This window comes from Panthera uncia (genome assembly GCF_023721935.1).
Source record: "Panthera uncia isolate 11264 chromosome B2 unlocalized genomic scaffold, Puncia_PCG_1.0 HiC_scaffold_25, whole genome shotgun sequence".
Taxonomy (NCBI): Eukaryota; Metazoa; Chordata; class Mammalia; order Carnivora; family Felidae; genus Panthera; species Panthera uncia.
In genome coordinates this window covers 23,787,971-23,811,894 of record NW_026057581.1, presented here as the reverse complement: position 1 = coordinate 23,811,894, position 23,924 = coordinate 23,787,971, and the positions used below count along the sequence as shown (strand labels likewise).

The window sequence follows — 23,924 nt, the reverse complement described above, 5'->3', positions numbered from 1 at the left end:
CCACGAGTGCTCTGCTCCTCAGACACTGTAGCACCGTGGATGGTGAGCAGTGCTGCATCTGCGTGGGCCGGTGTCTCCCGCTCCCTGTGGTGCGCTTGTTTGGAGCTTCCAGGGCTGGACTGCTCAGGGGAGGTGTGGTCACCATTCTCAAGGGCATCTTTGTGTCTGTCCGGCCCTCAGTGCAATGCCTGGAGCACAGATGGCTTCAGTAAATGTTTGCTGAGTGAACCCGATGAATGGACATTTTGTCACTGGATCTTTTCATTTATCCCTTGGCTTATTCGACTCCCCCTGAAATACAGCTGCTTTCATGGGCTGCATCTTTCTGTATTGGGTAGTTGTGCTTGCTTTCGGTGCCAAGAAGATAAAACAAGTGCAGAAATAGGCCCTCCAGGCAGCCATATTCTCTGCAAAGGAGATTTCTTTTGTGCCAAGAATAGAACCATTTTCGGACTAGATGGAGGTTTACTTACAGTCTATCAGGACTCAAAAGGCCATGTGTGGGGAATCAGAAGGGCCAAGTGACCAGGCTGACAGACAGGCCATGGTTCATGAGTCATGCAGTGTCCCGGCACCAATGCGGGGGCGGGAGCCGGGGGGAAGGTTTCAACATTATTGGAAAAAACCCCACAGTGTGCTGAACAGCCAGCCCACCTGCCCCTCCCATCCACAAGGCCTCTGCAGAAGGAGGCTGCTTCAGCATCACGTGATCTGTTTCAGCAGGAGGAGGGGGGGAGAGAGAGAGAGAGAGAGACAGGGAAAGAGAGATGGAGAGAAACAGTCTTTTGTTCTGCCATCCTCCATGATTGCTTATCTCTGGCACAAGGCTCTGACGTCAGGCCAAGGGTTCTAATAAAGCGTCAGAAGACGCACCCAGCAGACAGGATGGTCTTTCGCTAGGCACTAATTTGGGCCTAGGGATGTAAATTCTGCCTCCCCTGAGATAGTAGAGCTGTGCCTGCTTCCTGGTGAGTTTGTTGTGTCTTACTAACCCTCTGCGTATCCCAGAGCCTTAAAGTAACCCCCAAACACAGGCACACATATGGACTATCACATATCTCCTCACCTCTCCTCAGCAGGGTACATGCTGCCGATTAAAACAATCCCTCCATATGTGTGAGTTTGCTCAATGAAAAAGCGTGGAGTCACAAGATAAAATCATACTGAGGCCTGCACGTAATTGAAATATTACAAATTAGGGTTGTGTGGGGGAATCCCAGGCTATTGGATAAGACACCTAGAGCAAGGGGACAGAATACAAGTCCCACTGGCTTCAGTGACGTGGTCTCAGAGCCACGATCCATCTTCAGGGCCTGCTGTGGATGAACAGCACTTGGGAGTTGACGTGCGAGGCGGCATAGTGCATGTTCAGTGGGGAGAGAGGAGTATCTGGGTAGGTGCAGGATCTAAGGGAGGCCCAGCTCCACCTGCAGGGCGTGGGTGCCTCTGAGCACTTCATCTATTCTCTGAGCGTCCATTTCCTTGTGAATCATAATACCTACTTCACAGGATTTTTGTGAGGCTCAATTGGGACAATGTGGGAGTCTTCAAATGTGTGACATCGCTCTTTTCCAGCTGGGCTAATCTACTTCCCAGGACAAATCTGCCTCCCTCTTGCCCCAGTACACCCTCTTCTCTTCTTTCAGCCTGTTATCCACCTCCCCTCATTCAGGCCCCGACTGCCTGTCCAGCCTTACCCAGCCTTCCTTGAACTCCTGACCTGTGAGTACTGGCCCCTGGACCTCTCGCTGGCTTGCGTGTGCCCTGCCCTCCATTGTTAATTATCGTCTTGTCTCTTCAGCAATCTGTGTGTACCTGGAGATCAAGATTAAATACTCTATGGCTCAGAGCTCAGTGTATCATAAAAGCTGCTGAAAGAAGCAGAGGCGTCAGGAAGGTGAAGACAAACTGCCACCGTCTGTCGCTTCCAAACTGCTTCTTGTTGGAAACCCCTTTCCTGCTTTGCTTCCCTAAATCCTCAGGCTGTGCCCTTTCCTAAAACAAGTAAGTATGCGCATAGGCTGCCCCTTGGCTCACCTGACTAGGGAGGAACAATTTTATTCCCCACTCATGGCTGCTCCAGACCTGCACCTGCACTGTGAGAGGGTAGAATTTGGGCTCCTGTGTAGCTGGGGTGCAGTGAAGAAGGGGACGGCCCCCTCTGGGGCCCCTGGCAGGGCTGTCCAGTCTAAATGGCAGAGGTACAGTTGACTTACCAGCTGTCCTCTGGGTAAGGCAGAGCCGTATCGAAGCTTTGTTGGTTAAGAAAACTATATTAACATTTTCAAAGAGTTATAAAAATCTCTTTGTGGTGGATTCTGCCTGTGACCAACAGTGACAACGGTCAACTTGTTTCCAATCCACTTTGAGATTCCCCCCCACCCCCCCCACCCCCCCCAACAACCTGATAGGATTAGCTTATTTTCCTTTTGTGCCGGAGCCTGATGACATTAGAACTTGGGCAGGGGTTTTTCTTCTGTGTGCTGAGAAATGCTATGGGACAGCTGCAGCCAGCAAAAATATTTTGTCTGCACTTGTGAAGAGTGGGGGATGGGGGAAGCAGGGTGGAGAAGGTAGGGATGGGGGCAGGGAAGAGGTGGATGTGCTTGAGAATAATTGCCTTTGGGGGGATTCAAGGACTGATAGGGGAAATTTTAAAAAATATGAATTGTTCTTATAGCACCAAGAAAGTCTAACATTCTGGAAGCCTCCCTTGGACACAGACTGCTCAAATTAGACAATTTTGGTATTAGAACCTAATTCTTCTATTTCATAAATAAGGTAAGAGGAAAACTGCTTTGCAAGAGTCCTTCTGACTGTTATGTTGAGAATAAATGGTAAGCGGATAAGGGCGGAAGTAGGGAGACCATTTAGGTCAGCACATGAGTCCAGACGAGAGCTGATTGATGGTGGAGAGGATGGCCACAGTCAGTCTGGACAAAGCCAGCAGGATTTGCTGATGCATGGGGTGAGCTGGGAGAGGATGAGAGGGGTCAAGGAAGATGCCAAGGTTTTTGACCTGACTGCCTGGAAGAAAACAGGTGCCACTTTCTGAATGAGGAAGGCTGTGAGGAAGGCAGGCTTTGTGGGGGACCCTTGTGAAGTTTCCAACACACGCTCCAGTGGAGGTGCTGGGTAGGCAGCTGACTCTAGAACAGGGTTAGAGCTCAGGAAAGCTCAGAGCCACAAATGTGGGAGTCATCAGTGTGCAGAAGGCATGGAAGCCATGGGCTGGGGGAGAGCACCTTGCAGGAGGGCAGCTGGAGGAGAGAACTGCCGGTGGAGCATTTCCACGGGGGAGGCTGGGACTATGAGTGAGAACCAGCAGAGGTTCTGGGAGGAGGGGCAGGGAGGGAAGAGACAGAATCCTGTCCCTGGAGTCAGTGCTGCCCAGGGCAAGGAAGAGACTCTAGGCCTTGACATCTAGAGACCTTCAGTGACCTTGGCAAGAGCAGAGTAGTGAAGGGAGGGCAGGATGCCAGGACAGAAAGGGAGGCGAGGATCTGGAGACAGCCATGGGAGCCTTTCCCAGGGGTTTTTCTGTAGAAGGGGCAGGGACACAGGGAGGTAGTCAGAGTGATGTGAGGCAAAGAAAGATATTTTAAAGCCAATATCTGTATGCTGATGAAAATAGCCTAGTAGAGAGGAGAAGATCCATGATACAGGAGAGAGAGATACAAATCAATGGCATGCTGTCCTTGAGGAGGGGTGAGGAGGAAGGGGACAGGTGCACAGGTGTAGGGTTATCTTCGGGTGGCAACAGAAGGTTCATCTGTAGTAACAGGAACCAAAGCGGACTTACTGGGTTCAGTTGTAGACAGTTTGTTGGGTTTGGTGGGAGGAGCAGATTTGGAGCAGAACGTGAATTATTCTATGCTCTCTAGATCAGAGGAAGGCCACTTGGGTGATGAACAGAGCTTTGGGCTACACCTCTTGACTCCAGGCCACAGGGGTTCCTCAGTGGAGAATCTGGACAAACACTGATTGGCAGATGTAGTGACTCGGCAAATCATTCGTACATCTTGTCACTGTGGCAGGTGTGGGGCATTCTGACTGGTGTGGGCGGTGAAAGAATTTACCCAGGGCAGATCAAAGGAGAACTTTCTGAGTATACTGCAAGGGAGCAGTGGGCAGGACAGCAAAAGAGAGACTGTCTGCCAGGAGGTGGTGGTAGGGGGCTGTAGTTATGGGGTGCAGTGAGGGGGGTTGGGAACCTATGGAATTTTCCCTTTTTTGGTAACTGTGCCTGGTTGTAAAGTAGCCCATTGGTCAGTTAGGGCTTGTGGTCATTCAAGGTGGTCACTTATGAGACTGTCAGCTCAGTAGTCACTGTGGGCCCTTTTGCCTTAAGTTTCCATTGCTCAAGCATTTCAGGCAACAGGCCTGAAGGTGGCCTCCACAGCAGGACAGTGGTGTTCACCAAATGTTCTGTCTGCCTCCCAGTTTTTTGCACACACCCCTCCCCCGAATGCAGGGAGCCAACAACAGGTGACAGTTTCTGGCTAACGGGCTACAAGAAGATTTGATATGTCACTTCTAGGTCAGAGCATCAAAAGGCCAGACCCAACACCAGATGTTGTCTGGGGTCCCTAAAAAACTATATGGAGCAAAGTTCTCCCACCTTACCTCCTACCCCCAATGCCAATGCCCTTGCAGGATTAAAATGTTACCAAAGCATAACCCAGCCTACTGCTAAACCAAGCACCACATCACCAGTCACGGCATATAACAGAGTTTGGGTTGGGTTTTGGATTAAATGCCCAAGGGTCTCATGAGAGAATGCTGTGATGCTGAAAACATCCTGGATGTTCTTATGACTCATTTAATTGCACTTTGAATGTGCCAGGGGCAGCTCTGTCTTCAGATGGCGTGCATTATAATTCCAAGACTCATCTTTCCTCACCTGGAAGGGAGGTGACAGGTAATCCTCCCCACAGAGCAGCTTCCTTATCTGTCATCTAAAAAATCCTGCAATTCTTGGTTCCTACTGAAATTCACAGCCCAGATTGGTGGCAGAAAGAGGAGAGGGATGAATCAAAGCACTAATACCCTCCTGGCCCTCTTTTCAAGCAGACAGCCAGTCGGCTGGCCTCTTTGGCGATGTACAGCTGGGTGTTTTGCATCCGTGGGCTGTGGGCTTCCTGAGAAACAAGACTTGTTGTGTCATCTCAGCATTCTAAAATTGCAGAGCCTGGTGAAAACACTACCCCTGACAGAGTTCCGGAGTTAAAAAGAGTGGGAATCCAGCCACTCACCCTTGCTTTCCGAAAGCGAAAGCTCTCAGGCGCAGTTAGCCCGTTTCCTTCCCACCTGCCACCTAGTGGCACCAGGAAGAATTACACCCTCCTGCTCGGGACTGGCCGCCTGCAAGGCTCTTGTTACCGTTCCTCCTTCTTATCTGATCTGCAAAGGGCATTAGTTCTGGAAGGCGCCTTACAGATCATCTAAGCCGATCTTCTCAGTTTACAGCTAAGGTAACAGAGACCTAGAAGAGAGGCTTAGAACTAATTAGTGGTGGAGCCAGGCCTAGCCTCAGCCTAAGGGCCTTAGGAGGCCTTATTTATCTTTCCAGCATTTACTCATTTACTCACTCAACCACTCAATCCATATTTGTTCTGTGCCTATTAGGTGCAGGGCACTGAGGATGAGAGCCCTGGTAGCCCTCAAGGAGCTTCCTGAGAAGGATGATGAGCCTGCATACAGGCCAGCACCTAAAATGAGTGCTCTGGGGGAGGTGAAGATGAAGGGCCAGAAGGGCTACCCCAAGGAGTGGTACTGGGGCTGACTTCAGGCCGAGGGGTTTCTCCAGCAGGTGAGTCAGGGATGGGCCCAGGCAGGGGGAAGCAGGAACAATGGTGCACAAGGCAAATAGAGGTGGTGGGTTCTGGCCGCGTTATGGGGTTCAGGAAAGCAGGAGGTGAGGGAAGGGACAGACATAAGTAGACTGACAGCTGGGTGAGGGCCTTGTATGTCTGCAAAGGCATTGAGAACATCCCTGAACATCCCTGAAGAATTTTTCATTACAGGAAATACTGTGAGCAGATTTATCCATTCAGTAGATCTCTCTGGCGATGGTGAGAAAGACACACTGGGGCCTACTGCAACACGAAGCAGGGGAGCCGGTCAGAATTCCAGGGCAGAAGTTCAGGCAAGAGGAGAAGGGCAGGGTCTGCACCAGGACGGAAGCGCAGGTGGGGCAGATGTGAAGGAGGAGTGTGGGAGAAATCTGCAGGCAGTGCTGTTTGCAGTAACTGAGAAGATTCTTTAGTTGTGGTTCGGGAACATTCACCAATGTAGGGAATACAGTAAGGAAAAGAGGGGGGGCAGGAAGGTGAGGATGGAAGAGATGATGATATTGGGCATGGACATACTGAGGGTCCAGGTGTTGTTGGGGACAGTTGGGAAGTAAGGGCCAGGAGGCAGTGCAGCATGTGCGTGCCTCTAAAAAGAGCTATGATGGCCGTACATTCATACTTTAGAGATTAGGTGTCAAGGAAATCATTACCATGGATGAAATTGCCCAGGAATGCATACGGTGAGAGGAGAACAGGCCATAGAAGGAGCCTGTCCCAGGTTGGGTTCGCCAGAAAGCAATTTCAGAATTTAATCTGAATATTTTATTAGGGAGTACCCTTGGGATCAATACCCTTGCAGGGGAGTGAGAGGAAGTAGGAGTAGGCAGAGGAAGAAGGAAAAGCCTCAGTTGACCCTATGGGGACCTCTGAAGCTCACGTGGCTGTCAGAGTTGAGTGCATTGGGCTAAAGTGGCTGCATCTTTTTTCCCTTGCCCCCATCAGAGAGCCCCCACCACCCATCCCCCTCAGTCCCAGGAAAGACCTTGGGGCAAGACAGCTCTCAGTAGCAGAGGTAATCACTAAAGGATTGACTCTTGAAGGCCCTATGTTCCTAGCAGCTGGGCAACAATTCTTTGCTAGAAGGAGGATCTGCCCTTAGGCCAGAGTTACAGTTATCTGCTGTCACAACTGGGCAAGGGAGTACCAAGTGGCACCCAAGTAGGTCACCTGAGTGCCAGACAGTTTCCTCCCTGCCCCCACCTGGTGACAACAGCCCCATCTCCTCCTTATGATGAGGATGGAGACCCTCCCCCAGGATGGTGACTCTTCTTTTTGAGTTGCTGGGCTCTGGACACAGGGATGATTCTCCATCCTTGTAAATTACCATCTCTGAGCATTTCTGTCTTCAGTGGGCAGCTTGTGGGTAGCACAGACTGTGTGAGGGGGCCATTGGCTCCCCTTGTTCTGGGCCCACTCTCCCACCTCTTCTGCTGTCTCATGTGACATCACACACAAAGCTATGCCGGAGGATCACACACTCTGTAAGCACTCAGATAATGGCACTAAGGCTCTGTGGACAGGAAGGGCAAACACATACCCACCACGTGGTTCTATTTCTGTCACAACAAATTGCTGGTCCTTCTGGGTGGAAAGAACCCAACATCCCCACCTTGCTATGTAGTGGTCAGTTCTCCTTGAGCAGTGGTGCTGCACATAACAGAGCATCAGCCTGGGTCTCTGTGGGTAGGTAGGATGTTTGGTGACAGCAGCAAGAACAGCTTGGCAAGCAGAATTCCATGCTGTTGGCCCCACACAACCTCACCTCTGTTACCGCGGCTGTTTTGTGCATGGCCTGTTTACTGTACCAGCCTGAGTGGTGGGAGACAGGGGCTGTCATCAACTGGCTGTGTCACTTTGCCCACTCATGTTCTCTGTTGGGTCATAACACTCGTGATACAGGGATCTTCATACTTTGTGGGCCCTCTATCCACATGCCTCTTCTCCCGACCTCCCTGTCCTATTCTCCATCTTCCCATCTTTCCCACAGTTTCCTGACTGGCCAGGCCAAGTCATTCCCCACTGCCCCTAAGTCTGTGTGCACTCTGACCTGGGGCTACTGCTCTGCCCACACGGCATGGATGACCAGGTGCACTGCCAGAGTGAGGCCGCATCACAGCTGCGCCCGTGTGTACCTTGCACCCACGCACTGACCCATCCCAAATCCAAGCTCTGGCTTTTACCTCATTCTTCAGCTATTCCTATGGGATCCCCCATGCAGCCATAGGTGCTAACTCAAGACAGGGCATTGGTGAAACAGAAGTGATAGTGACGTAAGTCATCAGTGTGATATTTTGTGGGATGTCTGGATAGTCTAGATCTCTTCAAATGACATTCTGACCGAGGGTGGAGATTTAACATGGTCTTGGATGAAACTGTATGTGAATATTGTCCATCTCATGTAAATGCAAACTGTTTCTGCTCCTCTTTTCTGATTGCAATAGAAAAGAATGCATTTCCCAAAGCTTTGGCCACATACTATGTACCTGAGGCCTTATTACACTGCTCTATCAAAGATATCACATCAGCTGCAATTGGGACTGCTTCTTGGTTGAGTTTATCGTAGTCTATTGCCACCTTCCAGGATTCAACTGGGGAAGTAGAAATATGGTGAAGGCCACCACCATTGAATCCTCTGGATCCTTAGGGGTGGCACTAATTTCCACCATGCTCCCCTTAATGCAATATTGCTTGGCTGGGGCAGGGGCAGTTTCATAGGCTTCCACTTGGCTTTCTTCACTATGATACCTCTTATCCCCCAGGTACAGGCCCCACTGTGGGGATTGTGCCAACTTTCAACTATGCCTATTCCAATCATATATTCAGGGACCAGGCAAATGATCCCAGATGGGGCTGCAGACCAAATGGACCCTTGGCAGGGACTCCATCTAATGTCTGGTTCCTGGAAGAGTCAGTTCCAACTCTAACTCTTAAAATGCTCAGATCTTCCTCTTTCCCTAGCATAGTGTTACCTGAGTAAATGACTTTCGGTCTCTTTGGGGGAGGGCTGGATAGTAATACTGTGTATACTTACTATGGTGTTGTAGGGGACCAGGACATGTCTTCAGTTATTGGGTTCTAGGTCTGGAAACTGAGCAAGGGACCATAAGATTTGACTGGGGTGACACACTCAGCATCCCAATCATCCATCCATAGTTTCCTCTGATGGTGTAAGGTGAATACAACTCTTGTAATCAGCCTCAGTTGAATCCGTGGGCACTGTGGAGCAAAAATGGCCCATCATAGTTGTCTTGCATTGGACTGAAATGGCCTGACCTCTATACTGTTACCTCCATCAGTCATTGGATGTGAGCTGCCCTGGGAGGGGTATTCAAACTCCAAAGGAGGTGACAATAGAAGACTTTCTGTTAACAGCTTTTCCAGCAGCTGAGACAAGTCCTTTCCTGAAGGGGGATCTGGGTCGTACATCTCAGAGCCCACCACTGACCCTTTGGAGAAGCCACCAAAGTTGACAGAATTCTTGAGGATGTGGAGAAAGACAGGTTCAGAGTACAGGTGGATAGATTAAGCTTTGACAGGGGAGGAGAAACTCACTGTAATGGAGGGAGGAGAAGATGGCAAGAATGAGGTCAGACGAAGATAAGAGTAACCTCTGTTTTGTTTGTAAAATTAGAGGCAGCTTATCTGGTGAACTTGAGCTCGGGTAGGGTTAAGGCTTGAGGAGAATAGTCCTTAGAATAAATGAGAGAGGACACAGTCTAGGGACTGCAGGGTAATGTTTGAGGGGCAACTGATGTTGAGGGCCATGGCTGACTGTGACCCTCACCTGCTGGGTCAGGTGGTTTTCCCAGGGGTGCTCAGTGCCCTGACGTAGGTGCGGAGAGGGGTTCTCTTCCACCTGTGCTGGGTGCGTGTGGAGGAGAGCATCGAGGCAATAGGCTATTAACTAGTTGCCCAATTTCTCCAGACAGTTCTTCTGGATTCCTTAGATATAAATTCTTATTTTAAAAATTGTTTGTTGTCTAGGGGATGAAGCATTAGAGGGTGTTAGAGGTGAGATGTGGTGAGATCATCTGCTCCATTGGTTCCATTTACCAATTTGTTCTTTTATGGATCTTGCTTTCTTTCATGATGCTTTCTTGTATCTATGAAATCTTTGTCTAAAGGTCACAAAGGTTTCCTCTTACATTTTCCTCTGGAAGTTTTATAGTTTTAAATTTTATGTTTAGGTCTATGAACCACTCTGAGTTTGTTTTTGTGCATGGTGTGAAGTATAAACTGAGGTTCATTAGTAATTAAGGAAATACAAATTAAAACCATAATGAGATACCACTACATGCCACTTAGAATGACTAAAATGAACAATCTTGATTATATCAAGTAGTTGGCATGGTCCTTGCTGTTTGATGGGGATGTGGAGGACCTAGAACTCCATACACAGATGGGAATGTACAATGGTATAATCACTATGGAAAACAGTTTGTCAGGTTCTTAAAAGGTTACACATACAGCTACTGTATGATACAACCATTCTACTCCTAGGTCTTTATATATGAGAAGTGAAAGCATATGGGTAATGGCTTTAGTGTAATAGCCCCAAACTGGAAACAGCCTAAATGAGCATCAGTGTGTGAAGGAGTAAACAAAGAGTGGTGTGACCATATGATGGAATACTGCTCAGCAATAAAAAGAAATGAACTATTGATACACACAACAATGGATGGATCTCAAAGTAACTATGGTGAGTGAAAAGGCAGACAAAAATAATTGTACATACTCTATCATTCCATTTATCTAAAACTCTCGAAAATTCAAACTAATCTGTAGTGACAAAATGCAGATTAGTGGTCATGGGCAGCAGGAAGGATTAAAGAGGGGCTTGAGGAAACCTCCGGGGCTGATGGACATGTTCACTATCTTGATTGTAGCCATGGTTTCACTGGTTGTACATGTGTCAAAACTTCAATATATACACTTTAAATATGGGTAGTTATTGTATGTCAATTATATCTTAATAAAGCTGTTTAAAAAATTGACCTGAAAGTTAACTATTATAGTGCATCATTGCTAATTAGCAAATAGAATAGACCTGTAAAAATACTTAATCTTTTATTTTTTTTTTAACGTTTACTTATTTTTTTTTTAATTTTTTTTTTAACGTTTATTTTATTTTTGAGACAGAGAGAGACAGAGCATGAACGGGGGAGGGGCAGAGAGAGAGGGAGACACAGAATTGGAAGCAGGCTCCAGGCTCTGAGCCATCAGCCCAGAGCCCGATGTGGGGCTCGAACTCACAGACCGTGAGATCGTGACCTGAGCTGAAGTCGGATGCTTAACCGACTGAGCCACCCAGGCGCCCCTAACGTTTACTTATTTTTGAGAGAGAGAGGGCATGCAGGGGAGGGGCAGAGAGAATGAGACAGAGGATCTGAAGCAGGCTCTTGCTGATAGCAGAGAGCCCAATGGGGGCTCAAACTCAGGCACTCTGAGACCATGACCTGAACAGAAGTCAGATGCTTAAACCACTGGGCCACCCAGGCACCCCAGTACTTAACCTTTTAAATTTCAATTTAGTCAACTGAGACCTATTAGAGATTTAAAAAGTAGGACTCTGATAGTTTTATTTATTTTTTATTTTTAATTTTTTTTTTAACATTTATTTATTTTTGAGACAGAGAGAGATAGAGCATGAACGGGGTGGGTCAGAGAGAGAGGGAGACCCAGAATCCGAAACAGGCTCCAGGCTCTGAGCTGTCAGCACAGAGCCGGAGGCGGGGATCGAACTCACTGGCGGCAAGATCGTGACCTGAGCTGAAGTCGGACACCCAACGGACTGAGCCACCCAGGCACCCCTGGACTCTGATAGTTTTGATGTAAAACCCAAGAGCCTGTTGTAACAGAATCTGACAAAATGGGTGCTGCTTGCTTTTACCATAAACATTCTCTTATATTGCAGGCTTCCTTATTTCAACTCTGCAATGTCCAATTAACGGGTTCTTTAGCAGGCGTTATAATGGCCACCATTGATGGTGCTTCCTACATAGAGACTCATGCTTTCTACTCCTCTGAAAGTTACCTATTCTTATTTTCGTTTTGCCTACGAGGAAGCTGAGTCTCAGAAAGGTTAAAAGGTCACCCCAAGGCCCAGGCTTGCCCAAGACTACAAACCTCAGGGGGTCTGAGTTCAATCAAGAGTTCCAGCCCAGCCTCCTGCCAATTTAGTTGACTCAACTTTTAGAGGCTTTCTCCCAATATTGCTGCCTTTCTCAAAGCCTAGCTGCATTCAAGGCTTCCCTGAAGGTACAGGGCTGCTAGGGGAGGAGGATTTTGGTAAACCAAACCTAAGACGGTGTGAGGGGAGGAGGCTGCGCTATGAGCGCTTAAGGCACTAATTTAAAAGTGGTTGTCTCCGAAGGGCTGTGAGTCAGGACTTGGGAAGACGAGGCAGCTAGCTCCAGCCCTTGAATGCTACTCATCGAACACTAATTGGGGTGAAGGAGGGAAGGAACAAGCAAGGGCGGGTTCTGCCAGGCGCCCGCGGACTCCCTAAGGTCACCGCCGGACACCGGCCCAGCCCCTGCTGCTGAGGACCGCGGGTTTTCAGTAGACCCGGGCGCCGGGAGAGGCCGGCGGGACAGCGCAGCCAGGGCTCGGCCTACTCGGCGTTTTCTAGCCGCCCGCCCCCGCCCACTCCCGGCCCCGCCTACGTCCCGGGCTAGCCCCGCCTTCTCCCCTGGACCGAAAGCGAAAGCGCGCTCGACCTCTCGTCGCTCGCTTGCTTGGGTCTGGCCCGGCCGACGACGGCAGCGGGACCGGAGTCTCGGCGTTTGCGGGCGTGGGCCCGCCGGGCGGCATGGACGGGCCGCCGGCCGCCGCTGGCGGGGACGTCTCCCTGCACAACTTCAGCGCGAGGCTGTGGGAGCAGCTCGTCCACTTCCACGTCATGCGGCTGACGGACTCGCTCTTCCTGTGGGTGGGGGCCACGCCTCACCTGCGCAACCTCGCGGTGGCCATGTGCAACCGCTACGTGAGTGCGGGTCGGGAGGGGGCGGAGGCTGGGGGAAGGACTGGGAATGCCGGCCGGCGTGGAAGGTTGAGGTGCGAGGGGTCGGGCGGGTATGGGGGCGGGGGCTGGGAGGCAAGGTGACTGAGGGTCCAGGCACGCGCCTGGTGCCCGCCCGGAATAGTGGGGGTTGTGCTTCCCTACTTGTGCCCTCAGTCTTTCCTGGGCCCAGGGGGCCTCGGGGCTCTCCGGAACTCTTCCTGTGATGTCTTCAGGAACCGGGGTTCTGGCCTGCACCATCCGTGGGGAGCCGAATGCCGTCGGCCGGGCGTGGGCCCCCAGGCGATCCCCGCCGGTCCCTTCCTCCTCTATCTTTAAGGCGGGCGCCCCTCTGCTGGCTCCTCGAGCCCCGCTCAGTAGTTGGAATGTTCAGGGCTTTGTCGTGGGACTTCTGTCTGGTCACACTCACCCTCCCGGAGGATGGTATCCACCTCTTAGTTTTCCTGCCATCTCTGTATTGAACACACCTAATTTTCTTTGTTTCCAGTACAGACCTCGGACTCCTGTGTCTCCACCTGAAAATCTGATAGGCATCTCACACTAGACTTTTTTGAAGATCCAACTCCTTCCTCCCCCCCCCCCCCCCCCCCCCCCCCCCGCTACTTCTAAGGTTCTGCTTTTTTTTTAATATGAAATTTATTGTCGAATTGGTTTCCATGCAATACCCAGTGCTCATCCCAACAGGTGCCCTTCTCAATGCCCATCACCCACTTACACCCAACCCCCATCAACCCTCAGTTTATTCTCAGTATTTAAAAGAGTCTCTTATGGTTTGCCTCCTTTCCTCTCTGTAACTTTTTTCCCCTCCTTCTTCTCCCCCTTGGTCTTCTGTTGAGTTTCTCAGGATCCACATATGAGTGAAAACATAGGGTATCTGTCTTTCTCTGCCTGACTTATTTCCCTTATAACACTCTCCAGTTCCATCCATGTTGCTACAAGTGGCCAGATTTCATTCTTTTTCATTGCCAAGTAGTATTCCGTTGTATATATAAACCACATCTTTATCCATTCGTCAGTTGATGGACATTTAGGTTCTTTCCATAATTTGGCTATTGTTGAAAGTGCTGCTGTGCATCAGCACTCCTGTATTCCTTGGGTAAATTCCTAGCAGTGCTATTGCTGGGTCATAGGGTAGATTTATTTTTAATTTTTTGAGGAACCTCCACACTGTTTTCCAGAGCGGCTGCACCAGTTTGCATTCCCACCAACAGTGCAAGAGAGTTCCCATTTCTCCACATCCTCTCCAGCATCTACAGTCTCCTGTTTTGTTCATTTTAGCCTCTCTGACCAGTGTGAGGTGGTATCTGAGTGTGGTTTTGATTTGTATTTCCCTGATGAGGAGTGACGTTGAGCATCTTTTCATGTGCCTGTTGGCTATCTGGATGTTTTCTTTAGAAAAGTAAGACCTAACTCAACCTCTTCCCTCAGACCTGCTTCTTTCACAGCCAGCCCCCATCTGTTGTTGTGGAAACTCCATTCGAACCTTGATTACTCTCCCACTCTCCCCATGGCGAGTGTCAGTGAATCTGTAGGCACTGCCGTCCATCAACACATAGGGGGAATCCAACCACCCTGTTGGCCTGGCTGGGTCAGTGAAAGAGTTCACCCAAGGCAGAACAAAGGAGGTAGAAGTTTATTGAATACACCGCAAGGGAGCTGGGGGAAGGACAGCAAGGGAGAGACTGCCTGGAGGCAGTGGTGAGGGGCTGTAGTTAAGGGGGTGTGGGTTCTAATGGAATTTTCCTTTTTTGGTACCTGTGTTACGGAACCAGGCTGGAACCCTGGTGGAAAAACCAAGCGGCACTAGGAGATCTTTGTGGATTGGAGATAATTATTTAACACCAGTGTTCTCAGAGGAGACTGTTTCTCCAAAGGCCTGAGCCCGGAATGCAAGTGAGGAGGGTAATTTATAGCCGCCAGCTTCCATATCTGTGGGGGTTTTCGTGCACACAGCAAAGGAGGAAGAACCTGGAGGAGGGGTCTCTAAGCTAGAGACCAGAGTTTGTTTTAGCCCCATTGGCCATCTTTGGCGTACTTTATTTACTTTTCCAACACCTGTGCCCAAGTATAAGTAACCCACCCATTGGTCAGCTAGGACTTAAGGATATTTTGAGGTGGGTCACCTAATGGGCCTGTTTGTATTCAGCCAAGGGGTTGGAGGGCACTGTGGGCCCTTCTATCTTACTCAGGTTTCCATTGTTCAAGTTGGTTGCCTAAAAGGTTGCTTACACACCTCTCACCTCCCTTCTAGCCTGCCCTCGGTGAAGCCCGCAGCATCTCCTTTCCTCCTAGCCTGATTCCCCCTTTGCTGTTTGTGTTCATTTCTTAGAGCTGCTGTGACAAAGTGCCACAAACTGGGGGGCTTAAATCAACCAAGATCTATTCCTTCACAGTTCTGGAGGCCAGAAGTCCAAAGTCAAGGTGTCAGCAAGGCTGGTTCCTTCTGGTGGCTCGTAGGGAGAAATCTTCCCATGCCTCTCCCATCTTCTGGTGTTGGGGGCAATCCTGGCATTCCTTGGCTTGTGGCTTCATCACTCAGATCTCTGCCTGTGGTGTCACTGGCCATCTTCTCTGTGTGTTTCTCTGTGTGTTTTCTTGTAAAGATCCCAGTCATAATAGATTAAGGGTCCACCCTATTCCATTATGACCTCATCTTAACTTACATCTCTGCCAAGACCCTATTTCCAGTAAAGTCACATTCACAAGTGCTAAGGGTTAGGATGTGGACTTTTCTTTTTGGAGGACACAGTTCAGCCCACAACACTGCCATGTGGCTAGTTGCCTGCAGGGCAGCAGACGGCAATCAGATACTGTCATCCTTCTGCTGCAGACCTTTTAAGAGGTAACCTCAGAGTACAGGTCAGAGACTTTACAGTAACCCTTTAGGCTCTGCTACCTGGTAGAGCTCCCCTGCTACTGCCTTCCTCCCTGCTTTAGTACATGGGCATGCCCCAGTATTGCTTCCTCTGCAGTTTATTGTCAGTATCCATGATGGAGGTGAGGTTTGTCTGGTTTAGGAGTAGCCTGGCAAGCTGCTCATTAAATCATTGCTGAATGAAACAATGAGGCCCCCCTGGAGGAACTCTGGGTTTGCTAGGGAGGGCTACCAGTAGTAACCTGCAGCCTGGCAGACTGTAAGGATTGTAATCTATAAGGGGCCCTTGGGGTGGTGGGCAATCAGAGGAGAGAGCCATCAGGCAGGACCTGGGCAAGGCTTCGGGAAGGAGACAGCCTCTGAATGGGACCTCTGGATGTCTTCACACAGTGTCCTTCTTCTGCCCTTTCCCTTCTTGCTGTTCTTTTCCTGGGTGGGTTTTCTTTGATTTCTTTTCTGGTGGGTACCCGCAGCTGGGCCTTTGGGCAGGTGGCAGTTCCATGTCTTCTTTCATTGGAGGGGAGAGGTAGAGGGTCTGCGGGGGTACAGGGTGATGGATACGGTGGTGTGTTTGGAGCTTGTGGTGCCCTGGAACCTCCTTCTTTCATAGTCCTAAGGCTATAGTCATAGACAGTGGGTTAGGCTGTGGGTCACATGGGGCTCAGGACTGCTCATTAGTAAAACCAGGCATTGCTTCCTTGAATCAATTTCAGGATTCCTCCTGTGGGCTGCTTTGGTGCAGTTTGGCAGTCTGACCATTTGGTAGTCATAGTTCCTAGAAGGGTGTATTTTCTCAAATGGAAACTCACATTCCACGAAGATCAGGTAGGAAAAGGAAAAGGGGCCAGTCTCAGTTACCAGACCTGTCAGAAGTTCATTCCCCACTTATTGGCCACCTTGTGTACCTGTACATTGTCCTTCAGGAACAGAGCACCCAGCCAACTGGAGAGAAGTGTAGACCATAGCTTACAGCAGGAAACACAAGATTCCTGTGGAATAGGGCTTGGCAAACCAGGACCTACAGGCTGGCCTGCTGCCAGTCTACTTTTGTAACAAAGTTTTATTGGAACATAGATCTGCCCATCCATTCAGTAATGTCTGTCAGAGCTTTTGTAAGTTGATAGCAGCATGAAACAGTTACAACTGGACCTTCTTCATAAAAAACTAAATGATTTAGGGGCGCCTGGGTGGCTCAGTCGGTAAAGCGTCAGACTTCAGCTCAGGTCATGATCTCGTGGTTTATGAGTTCTAGCCCCGCATCGGGCCCTGTGCTGACAGCTCAGAGCCTGGAACCTGCTTCAGATTCTGTCTCCCTCTCTCTCTGCCCCTCCCCCACTCGTGCTTTGTTTCTCTTACTGTCAAAAATAAATAGAAACATTTAAAAAAGCAGCAACAACAACAAAAACCTAAACGATTTACCCTTTGGCCCTTCCTAGGAAAAGGTTGTTGGCCCATGCACGGAGGATGGCACCAAAGGGTCTGTGATGTCTCCTCCCTCCTCCCTTTCCCCTCTACCCCCACACGCAAGACAAGACCATCTAGAACAAAATCACATGCCCTGCTTTTCTTCCAGCTGGCCCCACGTGGTCTGTTTGTGGCACCACGAGAGGCTTTAGAACAAGGGTGATACAGATTCCCCCAACATGATGGAGGCTGGCCTGAGACCAGGGAAAAGGGGACATGGGGCCCTATTTGCCCAGGTAATTTAGCATGTGTTGGGCACACTTGGTGCCCCATCCACAGTAAAACTGTCTAGGCCTATATGTGTGCCTGGGAGACCAGTTGGGTGCAGTATGATTTTGGAAATAACGAAGTACTAAGGGTAACAATATGGAGTTTTTAGTTTTGTTTTTGGTGGGAAATGACCACCTTGTTACGGTAGATTTTCTAGAGTTTAGATACTATTAGCATAGAGCTGAATGTTGAACTTGAACTTTGTAAACAGCATATTCATTAAGATCATGTTTTTGTTATCTTTTCAACAAAAAAGCTTGCAGTAAATGCCTTTGTTCTTACCCTGTGTTTTTTGATCATCTCTTATAGACCTGAACAAGTTCTCTCTCCTTTTGAAGTGACTTTGAACCCCTAGGAGACCAAGAACAGTCTCTGATCCATGCTTTACTCACAGTATCTGGCACACAGCAGGTGTTTGTTCAGTTCACCTGTCTCTACCTGGACAGTGTGGGGGGATGGGCACCAACCCCAGAGCCTTTGGTGGCAGAAGCTTATTCTTCTAAAAATCTTGCCTCTGTACTGAGGCTGTTTCTTTTAGAAGTCTAATATTTTGATAGAAGTAAGTTTGATCATATTATAAGTTAGTGATTTTTTTTTTCTCCTAAGCTAGGTAGGAATTTTAATGGTAAGGGGAGTTACTTCCAAAAGTAATTGAATGGGGCGCCTGGGTGGCTCAGTCAGTTAAGCGTTTGACTCTTGATTTCGGCTCAGGTCATGATCTCCTGGTTTGTGAGTTTGAGCCCCTCATTGAACTTTGGGCTGACAGTGTGGAGCCTGCTTGGGATTCTCTCTCTCCCTCCCTCCCTCCCTCCCTCCCACCCTCCCACTTTCTCTCTCTCTCTCTCTCTCTCTCACTCTCAAAATAAACAAAACCCCAAAGTAATTGGAAGTAACATTTCTTCTAAATTTCAGAAGGGCCACATTTATTTATCTTTAGTTTTATTGCTTCTTATCTGAAATGAGGATTGGCCAAACATAATCTGATGTTCCTTTATTCGTTATTTGGACCCTGATGACTGATGTCCTTTTGCAAACTCATAGGGCCCTTGTTGACCTTGAAGAGCATAGACCCCTTCAGGGGCATGGAGCCGTGTGCTCTCTTACAGGTCTGGATGAGGAGATTGGCGTCCTGCCTTCTCCGTTGATGCCTGACTTGCGGGCGAGAGGGACCTGGTAGCAGTGGCACCCAGACTCTGTGACGAGCTTTCCTCTGCTCCCTTAATGATCTGTTGGTGGTAATGTTGCCCTTCAGCATGCTTTGGGGCTTCCAACCCTAAAACAAGCCTTTTGTGTAAAGTAAGTCTTATAGCTTATTAACAGCACTGTGATGCCAGCTTCAGGTGACTGCTCTTCGTCTGTCCTAGCTCTGTGACATCACATACAGTAGAGGGTCAACCGACCTGGCTGTTGACACAGATGCCAGACCTTCCTCCTCTTGGTAAAAGTGTCTAACCTACCAGAACCTGCCACTGCCAGGAAGGATGAATCAGAAGCTACAGAAGTTTGGCCGATGGAGAAGCAGCATTGTTTTCTTTGTTTCTTTTTAGGATTCCATCCCCGTGTCTACCTCCCTCCTCGGAGACACTTCTGATACGACCTCCTCTGGCCTTGCCCAGCGCTTAGGTACGTGCCCACGGCTGGTGCTGCAGGAGCAGCTGGGTGGGGACCTCGCTGTTTAATGGAACCATGAGGCCGGTGACTTTAGAAGGAAAGAATCCTTGTATTGAGAGATGAGCACAGATGTCTTCTTTAAGGAGGGCTTGTCCATGCCCTTGACCATGACCACTGTCTCAGGGCCAGCATGTTCTTAAGGGCCTCCCACGTCATGCCTTGGCTGCTGTGCAAGCTGATGAATGACAAGGTGATTCAGTTCCCTCCTGTAAACACATGACCTCCTCGTGGGAGGAGAGTGTGAGTGGTGCCCACAGTACCTATCAGGCAGTGGCTCTGGGTAGCCGCCTGGTGACTCAGGAGACCCCGGGCAGCCGCCTGCCAGCAATGCACAGGAGGGATTGTCCTTGTTCAGAGCTCGCAAGAGGGGAGGCTGGCCTGACCTGAGTGTGGCGTGGAGGGTGGTGAGCAAGAACGAGAGGTTAAAAGCGCCACCCTCTCCCGGGCCCCAAACACATACTTTCTGGAAATACCCAGGTAGTTGGGGTAAGGATGGTATGTGTTCTGCCCTCTGCCGGTGCTCAGTCGCCACGTCTCCCAGGGCACCTGGAGACATGGGACAGCCGGGCAACCTCTGTCTCCTCCTTGGGCATCGTGTTCACCAGTGCTCCCTGTCAGTTCGGTTCCAGAGCCCATTATGGGGCCCCATGTCCTGGTGCTGGGGTGTACGGTGGCTGAGGTCTGGGTCCTGACTTTAAGAAGCTTCTGGTTTAGTGGCACTGGCATTTCTATCGACCTATCCCTGCTTAGTGGGAGTTTACATGCTGGTCACTCAGGGAGGCAACTGGGTGAACAGCACAGCCACACACTGGAGGGGGGGTGGGGGAGGAGGGGGCAGGGTGAGGACTGGTCATTCTAGACTTGCCACTCTGAGTTCTGTGTGTGAGGAGGGCCGACCATGAGGGCAGCTGTGGCATTTTAGGAACATCTGTACCTTTTTAGAGAAACCTGGCTAGTAACTAGTGTGCGCTAGTAACCAAACTAGTAAGTTCTGGTAACTTGTTACTAGGAAATAATTTTACATTTACAGAAAATTTGCCCCAAATATACCGGGAATTTCTGCTTAGCCTTCGCCTAGATTCCCAGTTGCTCTCATTCCCTGTGTTGATACTATTTTTTTCTGAACCACGTGAAGTTAGTTGACGACAAGATGCCCCTTGGCTTCTATGTGCATCACTGTGTGTTTACCGGCGTTGAAGGGCTGACACACGTAATATCAAATAGACCACTGCAAGCCCTGCCTGGTCAGACGAAGACGTGGGAGAGTGTTCATGTTTATAGGATCACCCCAGTGTGGGAGACGGATTCTGGTAGAGGATGGCGGGGGCTTGTTTGCTGTGCCACGAATAAATTGTTTATGCCAATAAAGTAAGATGGGCCCAAGGGTACCCTTGAGATGAAAGCCTAGGAGCAGTTTGTATGCAACAAACTATTATTTTTTTTTTAGTTTTGTGCAAATTTTAAAAAATATTTTTCCTATGTGGTTTCCATCAATTTATAATAATCTGTATAAATTGTGACAGAACATAGACAAAATAAGTCCTCACCAACTTATTATTAAACTCAGATATTAACGAAGGGTCCCTCCTGCCTTGTTATCAGCAAAACCTGGCAGTCCTGAGTCTTGAGTCCCAGCAAGGACAGGCACACAGAAAAATCTGGAAAAGTCAGTGGTATGATGTGGCTGGGTCTGGTGATGCATGGTGGTGGTGGCACCAGGGGGCTGTCCAGCACTGCCCTTCCCTGTTCTGGTCATCTCGAGCTTAGGTCTGGACCCTGCAGTTGAAAATACATTGCTTGTGTAGAGGGGTAATGAGAAGAGAGAAGCATCCTGAAACAGTATCTTTTTTTGTTTTTTGTTTTTTTTAACTTTTTTTAACGTTTATTTTTGAGAGAGAGAGAGACACAGCATGAGCGGAGAGGGGCAGAGAGAGAGAGAGGGAGACAGAATCTGAAGCAGGCTCCAGGCTCTGAGCTGTCAGTGTGGAGCCCAACATGGGGCTTGAACTCACAAACTGTGAGGTCATGACCTGAGCCGAAGTTGGACGCTTAACTGACTGAGCCACCCAGGCGCTCCCTGAAACGGTATCTTATATGGAGGATGAAAGGAAGTAGAAAAAGAGAAGATCTAGTGGGTTCAGAGTAACCCCAGAAGCATTGGAGGGCTTTGGTGTGCATGGGGACGCCCTTATTCTGTGCAGCACAGAGGGCACAACTGGGTCTGCTGGGTGAACAGTGCAGGCAGATAGTTTTGCTCCCTGTAAGAGCCTGTCTGAGCAAGTAGAATGATTGCCCACCCCCCCTTCTGGGGACAAGGAATTTCCTGCCACCGAACAAGAGTAGGCAGAGTGGGCTGTGACTTGACAGATGCCAACCTCACCTCACCTCACCTCACCTCACCTCACCTCACCTCACCGTGTTTTCACCTTTGATGACAGGGCTGGCATGGTCATCTGATGTCTGTGGGCTGGCGGAGGGCGGGTGGGTGTCTCTGTGGGGAGTAGGAGTTTGCACTTTCCCTGTGTGTGTGGTGAGGCCAGGTTGCGTGAGGAGGCGTCATCACTGGTGTGGTCGATATTTAACTGGTTTAGGCTTACTGCCTGAATTGCCGTCAGGATAGGTCTTTCTGATTCTGGGCATGTGACTGTGCTTGATTTTTGTAGTTGGAGCAGTACACCCCAACTGTTGGTTCTGTAGAAAGGGTCAAAATGTCTCTTCAACATCAAATTGAAAGTCCTACATTTGTGTGTATATGCACACAATATGTGCATGTAAGTGTGTGTTATATAAATGTACAGAAATGTAGCCCCAGGATTATCCCTGGGAAAAGACTGGAATTGGTAGAGAGGGTGGTACTGAAGGAGAAATTAAGTATTTTAAATACTTTGGTATTATCTGTATTTTAAAAAAGTGAAAAAAAAAAACCCACAAAAAAACAAACCAACTTTTTAAGTAGAATAGTGGATTAGCGCTTGGATCCCCTGGAGGGCTTGTGAAGCAGGTTGCTGGCCTCACCCCCGGCTTCCGGGATGGGGGCCTGAGAATCTGCAGCTCTAACAAGCTCTCAGGTGCTGCTGCTGAGGTGGGGTCATGCTTGGAGAACCACTGAGGCAGAGAGCAGGAGGGGGTCTCAATGACTGTAGTCTGCATTTGTGGCCACTGCTGGGGAAGAGCATTACAGATTAGATCCACCTTCTCTCCCTGAGACCTCGCTGTCTTGTCCCAGGCATCTCTCTGCTGTGAGGTAGGTGTGAGGCGCACACAGCCTCCAGGCTTTTCAGTCACGTCTGTGCCAATGTTTTCTCTTTTTAGCCAGGAAGACCAACAAACAAGTGTTTGTCAGCTATAACCTTCAAAACACGGACAGTAACTTCGCATTACTCGTAGAAAACAGGATCAAGGAAGAAATGGAGGCTTTTCCGGAAAAGTTCTAGGCAGAGTGGCAGAAGTGAGGATTTGTAACTTATGTACAATGTACATTTAAATAAATGGATTGAATTTCACTGTTTGTCATTAGGTTCATGTATGTGTTGACGTTTTGTTTTTAAAGGGTTAATCTTCCTAACTTTCCTTCTTCCCCTCACCAGCTTCTGGGCCAAAGGCTACAATTGATCAGCTTGGGGGAGGAGAAAAGCAAAATGGGCAGGTGGGGTTCCCCTTGTGACCGCTCAGTACTAGGGAGCTGGGGTAAAAAATGGGATTTTGGGGCGCCTGGGTGGCTCAGTTGGTTAAGTGTCCAACTTCGGCTCAGGTCATGATCTCACGGTCCGTAGGATCGAGCCCCACATCATGCTCTGTGCTGACAGCTCAGAGCCTGGAGCTTGCTTCGGATTCTGTGTCTCCCTCTCTCTCTCTCTGCCCCTCCCCCACTCATGCTCTGTCTCTTTCCATCTCTCAAAAATGAATAAATGTTAAAAAATTTTTTTAAAAATAAAAAAGGGATTTTGTTGGAACTGATAATTTAGGAAGGAGGTAAATTAGTTATGACCCTGCTGTGTACCTTCCCAATTAGAATTAAGGTAATAAGTCTTTGTGCTTCACATTATGTTCTTCCTGTCCCATTCTGGCTGAGCCTTTTCCCATCATGGCTCCTCCTGCCGTGTTCTCCCTTGGGCCTGGGTCCAGTCCTGCCTCACACTGCTCACTGGATTTATGGACTGGGTGAAGTTCTAACTTCTCTGGGCCCTGTTTCCTCACCTGTAAATCAAGAATAATCTCTGCCTTGACTGGGTTGTTGTTAGGATTAAGTACACCTACATGTTTTGCAGACTCTGTGAGTGCCCTCACAATTCAGATGTCGGTTATTGTATTTATCCACTTAATTTTTATGGATCCAAATGCTTTAGTTCCTCCTTGCTCTTCTTGCTATCACTTTCTTTTCTCCCAAGTCCTAAGAACCTGCTTTGGCTACCTTCGATCTGTAGCCCTTTCCTGCCTGCCATGTGTAGTGGATTCCGGACTTTCTAGTTTCCCACACTACACATTTTCTTTCACACTCTTTTCTAAAAGCCAGTATTTCATGGGTCAGTGGCTTCTAACCCCAGCTTCACATCTGAATCCCTGGGGGTGGCCTTCACAGATTGCCCACGCCTGACCTTTCCCCAGAGGTTCAGATGGCCTGCACCCAGGTTTTGGTGGAGTTGGAAAACTCCCCACAATGTTGCTCTGCAGAGGCAGGGTTGAGGACCCCGGCAAAGGATTTTCTAATCTTCAGGGTCCATGTGGACCCCTTTTGTTGCTAGAGGCAGATAGTTGAGGGCCCTGTAAC

At 49.1% G+C, this 23,924-nt stretch overlaps 1 protein-coding gene across 2 annotated transcripts; it reads left to right on the top strand.

The window, feature by feature from the left end:
• The first annotated feature begins 12,559 nt into the window (after positions 1 to 12,559).
• On the top strand, positions 12,560 to 22,659 carry PSMG4 (proteasome assembly chaperone 4). 2 transcript variants are annotated; one of them, XM_049655101.1, is made up of 3 exons: positions 12,560 to 12,911; positions 19,033 to 19,108; positions 22,469 to 22,501. In XM_049655101.1, exons 1-2 carry the CDS (start codon positions 12,667 to 12,669, stop codon positions 19,106 to 19,108), a joined length of 321 nt encoding a protein of 106 aa, XP_049511058.1. In that variant the 5' UTR covers positions 12,560 to 12,666; the 3' UTR covers positions 22,469 to 22,501. The 2 variants fall into 2 exon arrangements, with proteins under 2 accessions (XP_049511058.1, XP_049511057.1); XM_049655100.1 differs by having other exon boundaries at positions 12,602 to 12,840; positions 22,469 to 22,659.
• The last annotated feature ends 1,265 nt before the right edge of the window (positions 22,660 to 23,924 follow it).